The sequence below is a fragment of the Ananas comosus genome, linkage group 16 (assembly GCF_001540865.1).
Source record: "Ananas comosus cultivar F153 linkage group 16, ASM154086v1, whole genome shotgun sequence".
NCBI classification, from domain to species: Eukaryota; Viridiplantae; Streptophyta; class Magnoliopsida; order Poales; family Bromeliaceae; genus Ananas; species Ananas comosus.
Window position 1 is genome coordinate 8409330 of NC_033636.1, and position 14919 is coordinate 8424248.

A 14919-nucleotide genomic window follows, 5' to 3' on the forward strand; every position below is an offset into this window, starting at 1 on the left:
TAAAGTTCAAAGTTAATCAAAATTTAGTCAATTTTTAGAACTCTTCTGGATAAAAATTTAATTAGTTTTGTACATTTAGTCTTCGTTTGGGATTGCGGGGAGATTACGTTACGTGCGGTAAGAAACGATAAAAAAATATCCTGTTTGTTTTCGTACGTAATATTGCGTTCCGCATATTATGGTTAGTCATATATTTTCTACAGTCCAATCGAAAAATGCAAAAGTATACCTATATATCCCTATATACTTTTTCTCCACTCTATTTTATCTAATAGTGTTATATAGATCTCAATGCCTTAACAAGTATTACATTATCTGGCAAAAAATTGTAAAAAATATTATAATATATCTACTATTATATTAAATAAAATTTACCAAAATATTTATAGGATTAATTGCACTTGTAACTCCTACTTATCGAATTCGTCCACCGTATTAAATAATCCAAACTTCATACAGGTAAATTTCTAAATATAAAATTTTACAGGGATATATATGTAATTATTCCTCTCTAACTCTATATATACAAGTGCACTACTCTCTCTCTCTCTACGTACTCACACTTTCTCTCTCTACTTTCTCTCTCTACTCTCCTCGATCGTACGCTCGCGAAGAAGATGGTCTCCGCCGACGCAGTTCGCAACGTCGTCGGCATCATCGGTACGCACACCCTCCTCGATCGAAACCCTAACCCTAATTCTCTCTCTCTCGATCTCTATCTCCTCCATTAACCCCTCTTCGTTTCCCCAGGCAACGTGATCTCCTTCGGATTGTTCCTCTCCCCCGTGTAAGCGCTTCGCCCTCCCCCTCAAAACCCCCAAATCGAACGATCCCGACGCTTTAGGGTTTCCGATTCCCCCGATCGTGTTGATTGATTTCGATCTGCGCGTCTGTGTGTGTGTTTTGTATGTGTGTAGGCCTACGTTCGCGAAGATATGCAAGAGGAGAGCGGTGGAGGAGTTCTCGCCCATCCCCTACCTCGCGACGCTCCTCAATTGCATGCTCTGGGTGTTCTACGGCATCCCCGTCGTGCACCCCCACAGCATCCTCGTCGTCACCATTAATGGCGTCGGCTTCGTCCTCGAGTCCTTCTACATCCTCATCTTCCTCGCCTTCTCCCCCAATCGACTGCGCGTGAGTAGTTAATTAATTTGTATTTCACTTCGATGATTTGTGGAAATTAATTATTTTTTTGTAATTACTATTAGAATCTAAATCCGATATATACATATTTTTGACGTGAGTGATCCATGATAACTATCTAAAAGGTTAATTTTTTTGTGTGTAACGAGCACTTTTTCAATTCATATGAAAATATAAGTTTATTAAAATACTGTTCTTAATTTTATTAGCTTTTAGTTTAATTATATTGGTAACGAGTTGAGAATATGTAAAAATCAATTACTGTGTAATTTGAGTCAATATTTTGAGCCTATATAATTAAAAAAAACAGGTAGTAATATATTATAATAATAGTGTTTCTCGTCAGCTTATAATATTCGGATTAATGGAATATAGTTTAACAAATTTTGATTTTTTTAATGACTTTAAGGGCTTGTTTGATTTATCTAGTTTAGAATCTAAAATTGAAATGAGATTTTTTTTTTTTTTTTTGAGAGATAGGTAGCACGCTATCCGCTTCGTTTATTTTATTTAAAAATAAACTTAGCTGAAAATGTGAATCAACTAGGATTCGAACTTTGGTCTTAGATACCAACCACCAAGCCTTTTTCCACTTGCTCTAGTGACGGTCAGTATTGAAATGAGATTTATTGATATCAATAGTTGTTGTTTGTTTTGAATAGGAACCAATTTTCGTTTCACTCTGTGTTAATGAAAATAATCCAATAAATTTATAACCTAATACGGTTTCGAATTTTGGATATGTGTCCATTCTAGAGAAAAATACTTAAATCTCTACCAAGCGCCTCTCCCTAATCTCCTTTTGTCACTTTCATCTTTTTTAACCAAATTAAACTCTTTCAAATCGTATATATCCTAATTATTCATTATGATTTTCATTTCAATAATAATCCAAACATTTTTAGATGATCTGCCCTTTTTTCTTTTATTCTAATGCAAAGTAGTTTCATTTTTCATTCAAATCATGAACCAATCATGCCCTTATAGTAGAATTGTCTGGTGTAGTGCACAATGCACTGGGTGCATAAAATAATATTTTCTTGAGCAATACTACTTGTACATGAGTACATCCAATGATTTGCGAGAAAAGTAGTAAGATTTACACCCACTTCGTATCCTTTTTCCTTTTTACTAGTATGAACAATTTATCTTTAATACTTAAAATTGAAAAGAGTTTTGTGAACTCTCTGATGGGAGAGAGGTAAAATTTAGGCATAATTTTCTCTCTTCATTTTTACTACCATAACTTTGAGATTTATGGCCTGCGCCCAGTGCACCTAATTCTCGATAATTGATATTTTTGAAATTAATATCCAATCCGTCAGATGTTGACTGCAGAATTTAAAGAATTTAGGAATATTAAAAAGCACATTATTTGAGTTTTTTTTTTCCCTCTTTTACTGTCGCATGTAAGTACTTTCCGTAAATTCGTAACAAGTGAATCTTATGAAAATATCATAGAACGCATCTAATAATTACTAAGATTTTAATTTCTCTATATGTTCATGTACTTTTTGGAATTGTTTTTGGATATATATATATATATATATATATCATATATATCGGGGTGCAGTTGAAGGTGGTGGGGATACTAGCTGCGGAGCTGCTGTTCATGGCGGGGGTGATTACTGGGGTGATGGTGGGTGCGCAAACCCACGAGAAGAGGTCGCTCATCGTGGGGGTGCTCTGCGTCATCTTCGGCACGTGCATGTACGCCTCCCCCTTGTCCATCATGGTAAAATAAAATATAAACACTCGATCTCCCTCTAAATTAATTTGTTTTAATCTCTTTCTCATGAACTGTTAAATATAAAATTATATAAACACCGTTCTCTAACAGCTTAAGCTTTTAGAGTACAACGGTTGTTTCACACGGTATCAGAGCAGGAGGTCCTGAGTTCGAGTCACGCCAGGCTCCTAACATATTAATTTCCTCCCAATTCAAGCCCACGTCATGGGCCGACTAAAAAGTCTCGAGCCCAGACGTGAGGGGGAGTGTTAAATATAAAATTATATAAACACCGTTCTCTAACAGCTTAAGCTTTTAGAGTACAACGGTTGTTTCACATGAACCTTAATTATCATACATATATATATATATATACAGGCCTATAATTAGTTGTTTGATAGAGTAGGTTTTTTCTATTTTGGGGAGCCTAGAACTAATTAATTCTGAATCAAAATACAATTCATTAACCGCAGAAACTCGTAATCCAAACCAAGAGCGTGAAGTACATGCCTTTCTTCCTCTCTTTGGTCAGCTTCCTCAACGGCGTCTGCTGGACGATCTATGCCTTCATCCGCTTTGACATCTTCGTTACGGTTAGCCTTCTTTCCTTCCCGGCCCGCTAAATCTTCTCGCTCTACAGCAATATATATATCATCCAAGATTGATATTTCTTCCTTAAATCAATGCTAATTAACATGGGGGTACGGACTGTCCCTAGCGTAAGTGGTGAAAGATTCGATAATTAGTACCCGAGATTCCAAATTCGAATCCTAGTTAATTTACATTTCCAGTTAAATTTAAATGAAATAAACGAAATGAAGAGCATATTCTACCTGTCTCTCTCTCAAAATCTCAAAAAAAAAAAAAAAAAAAACTAACATGGGTGGTTTTATATACGCTGCAGATTCCGAACGGGCTCGGCGCGCTGCTCGGCCTGGCTCAGCTGATCTTGTACTTGTGCTACTTCCGATCCACACCCCGCGACGAGAACAAGCCGGACGCGCAGCCACCAGCCGTGACCTCTGCAGTCGCGCCAAGTGCTAGTAACATCCCTCTTGCCACTATCACAGTAGATAAATAGATCATCTGGTGCGTGCGATAGCATATCGTCAAATCCTCTTTTCCTTTTCATTTTCTTTTTTTTTAACATCGATCTATTTAGGTTTACAATCACCGGACTAGTATATTTAGGTTGGTCCATATGATTTTTTCCCCCCCCTTTTTTCCCTGCCTCTTATTATGAAGAGGAGGACGCTGCGCACTTTAATTTTCAGTACGTCTGATTTTCCTTTTTTTTCTTCTTTTTTTAGTGTGTTTCATATAGAGGTAGGATTTGGTAAAAGTATAACCACGTACTAATTGTCTTTCATTGGTGAACTGCCCTGTATATTTTTCCTAATACCAGTAGTATGCAGTAACACCACTGTTTGATGGGTGATTTCAACATTCACTATCAAAGTAGGTGCATGTTGTCAGAAAAAAAAAAAAAAAAAAAAAAAAAGTATGCTTGTAAATGTATTTTCCCTGTTCATTTAAGGGGCCGTTTGGTTAGATATAATTATAAATGCAGTATAGTTAGAGATGCATGTAGTTAAAAATACAACAGTTACAACTATATGAATTATGTTTGGTTGGATGAAGTAAACAGCGTTGTAAGTATAAATAATTTGTTTGGTTGCATGTAGTTGAGAAATACGGCCAATTTAGGCGTAGTTCGAACTGCTTCAGGGCCTCCTACTGCAGTTCCTACTGTAGCAATTGGAGTTAAATACATTAAACCAAATACTAAATTTGCATTTACATACTGTTACAATTGTAGTGCAGTTGCAACTATATGCAACCAAACAACCCTTAAGTGTAGATCTAATGTTAATTTCATCACCACAATATATATTTAAAACTGCAAATTAAATATTCATATTATCTGAGTCCGATTGGAGTGTTTTTAAATGCACCAACGTGTTTGTGCTACAAGCCCTTGAATCATGCACAATAATTAATGGACCCCATACATAAGTTGACTTTTAATCTGATAGCCACAATATTGGATCTAAATACTGAAAAGTTATAAGCATCAAAAACCTTGATGCTTTTAAAAGCATTCCACTACGTACGATTCCATAAATACATGATATCCATTAACTAAACAAGCACCAAAGGAGGAATTATGATTAGTCACACATCAAATTCACATAGTTGCTTATCTATTTTGAAGAATGTATGAAAAGAAATTTAATAGTAATATGACATAAAGGATATGTTTTGGTTGCATGCATTTAAACAATATAGTTGCATCTACAGCATTTATAACTATACATAGCAAAACAAGTGAATTGATTAATTATCTTAATATCAAATTAAAAATTACATATCCAAAATTTACAACTTTTTAAAATGTAAAACTCTCGAATAATAGAAGGGTATTTTGGTTTACCTTTTTTAAAAAATAAAGTTTTATCCACGAATGATGGCATTATCCGCAAATATCCCCAACTCCGGTGGCGAATCCCCTCATCCCTGTAACTAACAAAACCGTTTCTGTTACATGCCGTTCATATAAGCACGTTTAAATACACAACGTAAACTCTCGCGCATAGGAAAGCTCTGCTCAAGCACGTTCTGCACCGTTCGATCACCTCCAAATCATATCATCATAAGATTGGACGGCGGATGATGAATCCCCATACAACAATTATGCACGCTATCCAAACCAAAAAAACGACAGGCGCGCGCGGGAAACGCCCACATTATTATTATTTAAAAACATTGAAGTCGAGTTCAAATTTAGTCAAAATTTAGTCAATATATTTAATTAGTTTTATATATATTTAAAAAGTATATTACATTATCTACCAAACAATTATAAAAAAAGATTAGTAATAGAGATATTATTATACTAAATAAAAAATTTATCAAAATTTTTGTTGGATTAATTGCGCTCGTAACTCCTGAACTTTTGCTCAAATTTTATATTGGCCTCTACTTTATTCATAATAAACTTGTCCAATTGGTTCGCAGTTTTATGACTATTTGTTAAATTTAATAAAAATAATTTAAACATTGTAGAGCTTTTTTAAAATATATTTGTAAATAAAAATTTACGAATACACATTGAGATGTAAATTTTTGCAAAAGTAAATTATAAATTATAATTTTTTTAAAAAAAAAAAATAAATTTTTGCAATAGTATAACGATCTTAACAGTGAAAGTTTAACTATCAACTAACGACAATCAAACTACAGAAATAAATTAATTTAAATATTTTGGAAATTCAGAAAAATGTATGAGTTATCCATACCGATAACTTTCTAATTTTTACAATTTTACAGGGATACAAATGTAATTATCCACTCTCTCTCTCTCTCTTTAGTCTCCCTATATATATACCCCCAAAGAGAAGTGCATGCACTAACTCTCTCTCTCTCTCTCTCTACGTGCTCTCACTTTCTCTCTCTACTCTCCTCGATCGTAAGCTCGAGAAGAAGACGATGGTCTCCGCCGACAACGTCAAGATGGTCTCCACCGACAATGTCGTCAGCATCATTGGTGCGTCCCCTCCTCGATCGAAACCCTAACCCTAACCCTAATTCTCTCTCTCTCTCACTCTCTCCTCCATTAACCCTTCTTGGTTCTTGATCAATGTCCATTCCCCCCCAGGCAACTTGATCTCCGTCGCCTTGTTCCTCAGCCCCCTGTAAGCGCTTGGCCCCAAACCCCCCGAATCGAACGATCCGGACGCGCTCGGCGAATTAGGGAGGCGATCGTGTTGATTGAATTCGATGTGCGCGTGTGTGTTGCTTTTCTTTGTATATGTAGCCCGACGATCGCGAAGATACGGAGGAGGCGAGCGGTGGAGGAGTTCTCGCCCAAACCCTACCTCGTGACGCTCTTCAATTGCATGCTCTGGATGTTCTACAGCCTCCCCCCCGTGCACCCCAGCACCCTCGTCGCCGTCTTCGATGGCGTCGGCGTCGTCCTCGAGCTCTTCTACATCTGCATCTTCATCTACTTCGCCGACAATCGAATGCGCGTGAGTGATCCACCGATCGAACACCCTAATTAACTAATTTGTATTTTGCTTCGCTGATTTGAGGGAATTGATTGATTATTACCATTATTAATTAGTAGTAGAATCAAAATCCTATATATATATATATATATATATATATATATATATATATATATATATTGATGCGAGTGATCTTGATTACTACCTAAAATCAGGGCTGTGAGGGACCCGAACAGAGTGAGTTGGGGATGGCTCATGTTGGACTCGTTTATACATAACGAGCTGAACATTAGCTCACTCTTCAAAATATTTAATAAAAGAATTTCGGCTCCAATTATCGAGCCGAACACAAATCAAATATATAATAAATTAGATTATTAGTTCTATTACTAGATGAAAAAAAAAAAACAAAAAAACAAGAAACTTAATATAATAATAGAATTTTGTAAAATATATATTTCTTTATATTTGGATCAATCTAAAAATCAAGTGCTAAAAATTTATATTATATATATATATTTGAGCCGAACACGAGTAAGTCCATTTCAGCTCGTGTTTAATTCGGTAAGATTTCGAGCTGAAAAATTTAGCTCGTATTCGGCTCATTTAATAAAGAAAAAAAAAGCACTTATTAAATTCTTGTGAAATATGAATTTATTAAATTACTGTTCCTTATTAGCTTTTACCTTTTAGATTGGGCACGAGTTGAGAGTATATAAAAATTAATTACCGTCTTATTCGAGATCATGTTTTGAGCCTGCATAATAAAAACTGGATGTTATAATATATTATAATAATACTATTTCTGGTCGGCTTATGAGTATTAGGATTAATGGAATATTGTTTAACGAATTTAAGAATTTTTTTAAAAAAAAAATTAGGGCATATTTGGTTTACCTATTTTTAACTTTGGAATTGATTTGTAATTCAGTAATTCTGATTGTTGTTACTTATTTTATAGCAATCGAATTTTAATTTTCATTTCAATTTGAAATGAAAATGATTTAATCCATTTATGATCAAATACCGGTTTGAATTCTAGATTGATTCATTCTAGAGTAAAATGCTACATCTCTGACAAACTCCTCTTCTTAATCTCCCTTCATTACTCGTATATTCTTAACCAAAATTAAACCCTTTCAAAATCTCAGATATCTCAATTATTTATTATAATTTTTATTTCAATAATGAATCAAATATTTTAGAATGATTAGTCTTTCTATTTTTCATTTCATTACAATCTAGTTTCTTTTTCATTCTCATTTCCTTCACGAACCAAACATGTCCTTATAGTAATTAAGGATGTTGCGGTGCTCTGTTCTATAACTTACACTCATTCATCTCAACGCTATTATTTTTTTTTACTAGTCTTATAAATTTTTCTTTTATACTCAAAATTTTAAAAAATTTTGTGAACTCTTTGACGGAAGAGACGTAAAATTTATACATAATTTTCTTTTTTTTTCATCTTCAAGTGAACCTTGTGAATACCATATATAGAACACGTACGCCTAATAATTAGTAAGATTATTTTTTTTTTTTTTCTGTATGGGATCGATGTATAAGTGCACCCCGCACTAATTTTTGGAAAATCTCGTATAATATTTTGGAATTGTTTTTTGGATATCATCTACATACATTTTGGGGTGCAGTGGATGTTGGGAGGGATAGTAGCTGCGGAGTTGTCGTCCATGGCGGGGATCGCTGCTGGGGTGATTCTGGGTGTGCGTGAGGCCGAGACGAGGTCGTTTATCGTTGGGGTGGGCTGCGTCATCTGCGGCGTGGCCATGAACGCCGCCCCCTTCTCCACCATGGTAAAAACACTCTTCTCCTTAATTTGGCTTCGTCGATTATTCGAGACGTACGTCGCAATTGATAATTTCATAAAGTTGATTTTCTATTTTAGAAAGCGGTGAGATCGAGTGTTGTTGCTCCTTTTATGTCTTCACGAATTTGTTGTGGTTACGATTAGATCTAAATTTAAATTTGCACTGCTGATCCCTCAACCCTTACTAGTGTTAGATTTTTTTTATTTTTTATTTTTTATTTTTCAATAGATAGGTAGCACGCTACCCGCTTTGCTTATTTTATTTAGAAATAAACTTAGCTAGAAATATGAATCAACTTGAATTCAAACTTGAGACCTCGGATACCAATCATCAAGTCTTTTGTCACTTATTTTAAGGGTACGGTTGGTGTGTTAGATATATTTTTAAATCGTTTTTTCGTAAAGCCATTGTTTGTACGGCTATCTTAGTTAATTTTAAGCTTTCATTATTCTCGTTCTACACGTGAGGACGTAGATTTGACACCCAACTCTAATATTCATTTAGTGAATTTGTTTAATGTGTTAAATTTTCATCTCGTAAATTTTTTGTTCGTCAATTTTCTTATCTCTCATAAGTTTTTATCTCTTATCCTTTTATATCTATCATACCTATGAGGAGAGGCGGAAAGGATCACGGGGGAGTACGTACGACTATGTCTGAACCAAATATGCATGATTCATTAAATAATTTTTTATGCTTAAGTATTTCTTCTCAGTTTTCCACTAATTAATCACTGATCACTTGGTTCATCCGCCGTAGAAACTCGTAATCCAAACCAGGAGTGTGGAGTACATGCCTTTTTTCGTCTGCTTGGCCGGCTTCCTCAACAGCGTCTGCTGGACGATCTACGGCTTCCTCACCTCCAACATCTTCCTTATTGTTAGCCTTCTTTCCTTCCCCGCAAAATCTCCCTCTGCAACAATATATACATATATATATATATATATATATATATACATATCGTCCAAGACAAGATCCATCTTCCTTATTGTGCTGCAGATTCCGAATGGGCTCGGCATACTGGTCGGCCTGGCTCAGCTGATCTTGTACTTCTGGTACCGCAAATCCACGCCCCGCCGCGATAACGAGCCGAGTATTAGTGACCCCTTCTTGCCACCATCACAGCAGACAGACAGAACGTCGGAGCCGGCCGCGACCTCCACAGGTGAGCCGAGTACTAGTAGCCCCCTCTCGCAACCACCACAGCAGAGAGACAGATCGTCGGAGCCGGCCGCGACCTCCGCAGACCAGCCGAGTACTAGTAGGCCCCTCTCGCCACCACCACAGCAGACAGACAGATCGTCGGAGCCGGCCGCGACCACCGCAGACCAGCCGAGTACTAGTAGCCCCCTCTCGCCACCATCACAGCTGATAGATATATCATCGGAGCAGGCCGCGACCTCCGCAGACCAGCCGAGTACTCGTAACGCCCTCTCGACACCATCACAGCAGACAGATCATGATATATCATCGGATCGGGCTGTGATGTCCGCAATCCAGCCGAGCACTAGCATCGCCCTCTTGCCACCATCACCGCTGCAGATATACACGCACCCGATAGCATATATTCAAATCGAGTGTTCTCTTCTCTTTTCTCTTCTTTTTTCTCTACTTCTTTCTTCTCTCTTAATTCTTCTACTTTCTTTAACACCTACCTGGTTCGGTCTACAATCACCGAACTAGCTACATATTTTGGATCATATGATTCCTCCAAACCCCCTCCCCCCCTTCTTTTTCGCTACCTCTTATGTTCCATGTAGAGGTAGAATTTGGTAGAAGTATAGCCACGTACGTACTAATTGGCTTTGGCTTTCATAGAGGAACGGCCTGTAATTTTGCTGATACCAGGATTATACACTTACGCCACTGTTTGATGGGTGATTTCAACAATTACTATCGAAGCAGGTTGCATATATTGTTGGAAAATAAAAATATGCTTAATCGCAGATGTATTTTTCCTTGTTCATTTAAATGTTGGTCTGATCGATGTTTAGTTTTATCACCACCAAAAAAATAGGTTAAACAGTAAATTAACTATTCATATTATAATCTGAGAATGTTCATATACGGTGCTTTCAAAAGCACCAACATGTTGGTCTTTAATTAACATCTTTTCTATTGAAATAAACCTAACGTTCTTTGAATCATCGCCGCATTTCTCACTTTTAATGTAATAACCGCGCGCAAGAGACAAATCTAAATATTAAAACTTTATAAACAGCAAAATCTTAGTACTTTTAAAAGCAATACAGCACAAATTATCTATATTATATTCTACTTATATTCTTCTGCATGTGTTAAATTTCTATCACAGAGTAGAAAAACAAACGAAGAGCAAATCCAACCACTAAAACACTGCAATGCTTTTGAGACCGCGTCATCAGCAGCAGAACCCAAAAGAAGGGCCAAAAAAAAGAGGGCACTTTTAAACTTCCTAGTCCTCCACATGCATTAATCTTCCATTTACAAAGAGCTAAAACTAAAAAGTATCTAACGATCAGCAAAACAATCCATGCATGCATGTATCAGTAAAACCCTATATAGCAGGTCTCTCTCTCACCCTTCCCTGAACAAGCTACAGCTTAACACGCCGCGGAGGGCTGGCGCGGGCGGAAGAGCGCTGCAGAAGACGAGGTGGGGGACGGCCGAGTGGCGGCGCGGGGGGGCTGCTGTGCGGGCGCGGCGGAGGGAGAGGCGGTGACGCGCTCGCAACGGGGGCACATGGTGAGGGAGGAGGCCGGGAGAGGGCGGCGGGAGTGCGGGGAGAGGACGGTGGGCGGGGCGACGCGTAGCGCCCGCAGCTCCTCGACCTCGCGCTGCAGCCGCCGGTTCTCCTCCGTCAGCGAGCCGAAGCAGCGCTTCAGGTACTCGCACTCCATCTCCGTCTGCTTCAGCTTCGTCCTGCGTGTGTGGAGTGTGCACAAAAACAGTAATATTTTATATTCATCACTCTCCCTGGCGTCTGAATTTACAAAAAAAATTTTGACAGATACACAAAAACGGTACCATAAATGCGAGAGCTAAATGTGAGAAAATTCTGAATTTTTGATAGGTTTGCAGGAACTATAAATGCTAGAAAACTAAACTAAGCTTAGAATTCAGCATCTACTAATACGTACCATGCAAATTAATTTGAAATATTATTACTATTTTTTAAAAAAGTTCAGTCTTGTTAACTGTTATCTACATTTTTAGGTGTTTAGTTTCTCAATAAAAAAGAAAACGTAAAAAGTTATTTTTCAGAAAGACAACTTTTTCACCGTTTTTGTTTTCCATTGAACCAATACACTTTCCATAAAATCAGATAATGAAGAATTCAAAAAACAAAATTACTCTTTACGGTTTAAAAAAAAAAAACCTAATTTCTTAGAGATTTTTTTGAAAAACCAAACACTAATAAAACGGGAGGAGATGCAATTATACATTATCATTGTTGATATTATCATATTAAATTATTATGATTATTATTACCATCGCTAATAATAATTAATGAAGAATAATAATAAATAAATTATAAATTAGCTGGTCAAAACATGAACGTGTACGTACGTACGTACCTGGCCCTGCGGTTCTGAAACCACACCTCCACCTGGCGCGGCCGCAGCTTCAGCTTCGCCGCTAACGCCTCCTTTTGCTTCTGCAGTTTTGTTTATTTATTTATTTATTTATTTACATTTTTGGTCCACTCAACACATAATAAATTATTATTAGTTGCTACACAAGTTTCCCAATTAATGATACACACACATTACGAGACCATAATATATGCCTTAATTACAGACTCTAACTGTTAGCAGTTGCAAGGGTCATTAATATCAAACACTAGTATTAAGTGCCTTTTTTTTACTCCACTTTTCATAATTGATCGTCTCCAATAAAATATTATGAGTAATTGCGCGTAAATGTTTTAAAAATAATTTGAGATAAAAAGAAGGAAAAAAATTTAAAATTCAAATTATCACTACAACTCCAAACTAGGCCTGAACCAAGAAGAGGGCATTCGGTTTCTTGGAAAAGCAAGATAAGAAATTCTTTTGAGAATAAAAGTTGCCCATGGAAAAAAGCTCTTTTTCTTTATTTTTAGTTTTTACATAAAAAGCTTTAATATTTTTTTTGAGAAACCAAACACACTTTCTAAGCTAAATTACGAAATAAACAAACCAAAAATAATAAAAAGTTTTTAAAAAATATTTTCCTCCCAGTTACATCACATCACTTATATCCACTCAATCACATTTTTTTAAAAAAATATATAATAAAAATATTTGTTAAAACTTATGATAGAATAGGTGAACCCAAAAAGAGCTATTTGAGTGATTGAGTTGAGGCACTATATCAGCAATAACTGATACATTTCAGGCTTTTTTCTTCGGTGGGAGAAAGTTTACTGTATCACACTTGCACCATATCATCAGTAAAAGTCAATCATATATCTCTATTTGAAAAAAAAAATACAATAAAAATATTTTTCAATTAAACATAATGGGACGTATCAATCCAAAAAAAAAATTGTATTGGTTAGAAACACCACATCAGCAATATAACAAGCTGCATTTCAGACTTTTCCTCTCCGCGGACACACAACTAGCACTAAAAATTTTATTGTTTTAACGTAAATTAAGATAGAAAGAAAAAGGGAGGAGGTTGTTGGTCGACTTACAGGGTTGAGGGTGTGGTTTTGCCGGAAGCTCTCCTCGAGCAGGCGCGACTGCTCCTTGGAGAGCCGCAGCTTCTTGGGGCGGTGGTGCGACCCTCCTCCGTCCTCTTCTTCCTCCTCCTCCTCTGCCTCTGCTTCCCTCTCCCCCGCGCATATAATCGCGGGGAAGTAGTAGTAGCACTCCTCTTCGCCCCCGCTCGCCGGCTGGTTCATGTCCAGCTCCCTCACATTATTATTATTATTATTATTATTATTATTTGCAGCAGCAGCAGCACCTGCTACTTCTGTTAACCACACGTGCATGCATGCATGCATCAATCACAACGGAGGAGTTTGAAGAAACCAAGAAAAAGTACGAGTAGTTAATACCGCACATGATCGATCGATCGATCTTTTGAATAACATGATATCAGAATAAACTTCGCGAGTAATATAGAATTGAGCTCCTATGCTTTTAAAAACAACTGAATCAGCAGTGCCTATCGGTTTTCGCCTTTGGATGAATATTGGTATAGAATTATAATGTTATGATGTATACTTGTGACCTTCTATGATTAAGTGGATGATTGGTGGAATAGCATAATTTAAAAAACAAAATTGGCAAAAGATAAATTGAATAGTGAAAAATTTATAATTAGATATCAATTAGTTGATACTTTTAAAAGCACTGTAGCTAGACTCGAGTAATATATATAGTATATATATTATAAAAGGAGTCCGGTTATTATATTTTTATAAGTATAGTCTTTTTTGTATTTATAAATTTTCGACCGTTAGATTTACCGTTCATTTTCATTTATTAATTTTTTCGATAACATGATATTAGAGTGAGAGTTCCTAGCTCTCTTTATTCCAAATCGTCAGATATTGGAAAACTATTTTCTAGAAAATCCATATTTTTGGTTTCACTTATATGGAAAGCCTCTTAAATATATGCTATGTTATTTTTGAAATGGGCTCCTCTGCTTCGTTGAGTTTATATTTTTTGGGGTTACATTGAAAAGTTTAGAAAATTTAATCGTTTTATTATCTACTAATAATTACTATTTCTTAAAATTTCAGAAATAATAAAGCCCTTAACCATAACCGGGCAAAATCACTCAATTTACCAAAATCCCCCAAGTTTAAAAAGTATCATCAGAAAAATAGATTTAAATCGCAAAAAAAATTTAAAAAAAAATCTTCAGAAAAAATCTTCTTTAAAGTGCAATCACGTGACTTGCGATGATGATGGTAATTAATTAAGCATACGTTAGCATCTGCTAATTTGTGTGTCATGCAAATACGCATAGGAGACGATGAGAGTTCCCAAAAACGACTTAAAACCCAAAAAAATTAAAAAAAACTTTTAAAAAAGAATTTTTTTTAAAAAAAAAGAAAGTTAGCAAATAAGCCCTTGGGATTTGGGGAAATTGCCAGAGAAGTGCTTACCTGACCCAGAAGAAGAGCTCAATCCAGGAACAGCCATGGTGAGCTCCAACCCTGCAGGGTCCCCAACAAAATCTCCCATCTCAAAAGCTGCTCTTTTTCTTTCTTTTTTTTTCTTCTTTT

At 36.2% G+C, this 14919-nt stretch overlaps 2 protein-coding genes across 2 annotated transcripts; one reads left to right on the plus strand and one right to left on the minus strand.

The window, feature by feature from the left end:
• On the plus strand, positions 569–10394 carry LOC109722106. Its single transcript, XM_020249990.1, has 11 exons — positions 569–660; positions 751–787; positions 918–1134; positions 2717–2878; positions 3346–3465; positions 3777–3915; positions 6347–6419; positions 6531–6903; positions 8535–8696; positions 9471–9590; positions 9711–10394. Exons 1-11 carry the CDS (start codon positions 618–620, stop codon positions 10392–10394), a joined length of 2130 nt encoding a protein of 709 aa, XP_020105579.1. The 5' UTR covers positions 569–617.
• LOC109722162 (homeobox-leucine zipper protein HOX3) lies at positions 11065–14905 on the minus strand. Its single transcript, XM_020250059.1, has 4 exons — positions 14800–14905; positions 13372–13652; positions 12269–12348; positions 11065–11612 (listed from the first exon to the last, which is right to left on the minus strand). The coding sequence occupies exons 1-4, from the start codon at positions 14876–14878 to the stop codon at positions 11294–11296; spliced, it is 759 nt and encodes a 252-aa protein (XP_020105648.1). The 5' UTR covers positions 14879–14905; the 3' UTR covers positions 11065–11293.